An 821-nucleotide genomic window follows, 5' to 3' on the forward strand; every position below is an offset into this window, starting at 1 on the left:
GTGCAGAGGTTTTGGGGGGGGGTGTTGGTGTCTCTCCTTTTACCCAAACCAATTTACTCACCGGGGAGTTTCCAGCAACCGCGACGGGCTGGGAGCAGATTCTGGGTTTTTCAAAGGGAGCCAAGCTATTAACGTGAGCTGGGAAAGCATCCTCTTAAATATTTAATATTTGCAGTTGCTAATAATAATAGCTGGAGAGGCGGCTGCTGGTGGGGGATGCTGGCACAAAGGCAACATATATTTAAAGAGTAGAGCCACGGCCAGACGGAAGAGGCACCGTGGTTAATGTGCAGCAGCTGGCAGCGCCGGGGCAGGTCCAGGCCCTGGGTCCCGGTGGGGAAGGGGGTGGGTGCCGTGGTGTCCCCCCCTCCCCGGCTCAGGGCGCCCGCTCCCACCCCGCAGCTCCAGCCGACCCCTGCCAGAACAATCCCTGCCTGCACGGCGGGACCTGCCGTGCCAACGGCACCGTCTGTGGCTGCAGCTGCGCCCCGGGCTTCACCGGGGAGAACTGTGAGATCGGTGAGTGGCCGGAGCATCCCGCTGTGCCAGGGCAGGATCTGGCCCTGCCCGCATGTGCCTCCCCGGCATGGAGCAGCGGCCACGCTTGGAAGTGGGGAGGGGAGTGGAGCTGCGGCTCTAAATCCTGCTCGATTCCCCCCATTCTCGGTCACCGCTGGCACCGGTGCTGGCGGAGGGGACGTTGGGCTGGGTGGGCGGTGGTGGTGGGGTCTCCACGTGCCCGCAGCTCCCGGTGTGTTCCCGCAGACATCGACGACTGCCTGTCCAGCCCCTGCCAGAACGGCGGCACCTTCCTTGGCGGA

General features: G+C 63.7%; 1 protein-coding gene across 1 annotated transcript in view; it reads left to right on the top strand.

The window, feature by feature from the left end:
- NCAN (neurocan) overlaps positions 1-821 on the top strand; it is a 10,649-nt gene that overhangs the window by 6,917 nt on the left and 2,911 nt on the right. Inside the window, 2 exon segments of the mRNA XM_009279850.1 lie at positions 403-519; positions 766-816. Coding sequence (XP_009278125.1) covers positions 403-519; positions 766-816 — 168 coding nt within the window.

Source organism: Aptenodytes forsteri, unplaced genomic scaffold (genome assembly GCF_000699145.1).
Source record: "Aptenodytes forsteri isolate BGI_AS27 unplaced genomic scaffold, ASM69914v1 Scaffold147, whole genome shotgun sequence".
Classification (NCBI taxonomy): domain Eukaryota; kingdom Metazoa; phylum Chordata; class Aves; order Sphenisciformes; family Spheniscidae; genus Aptenodytes; species Aptenodytes forsteri.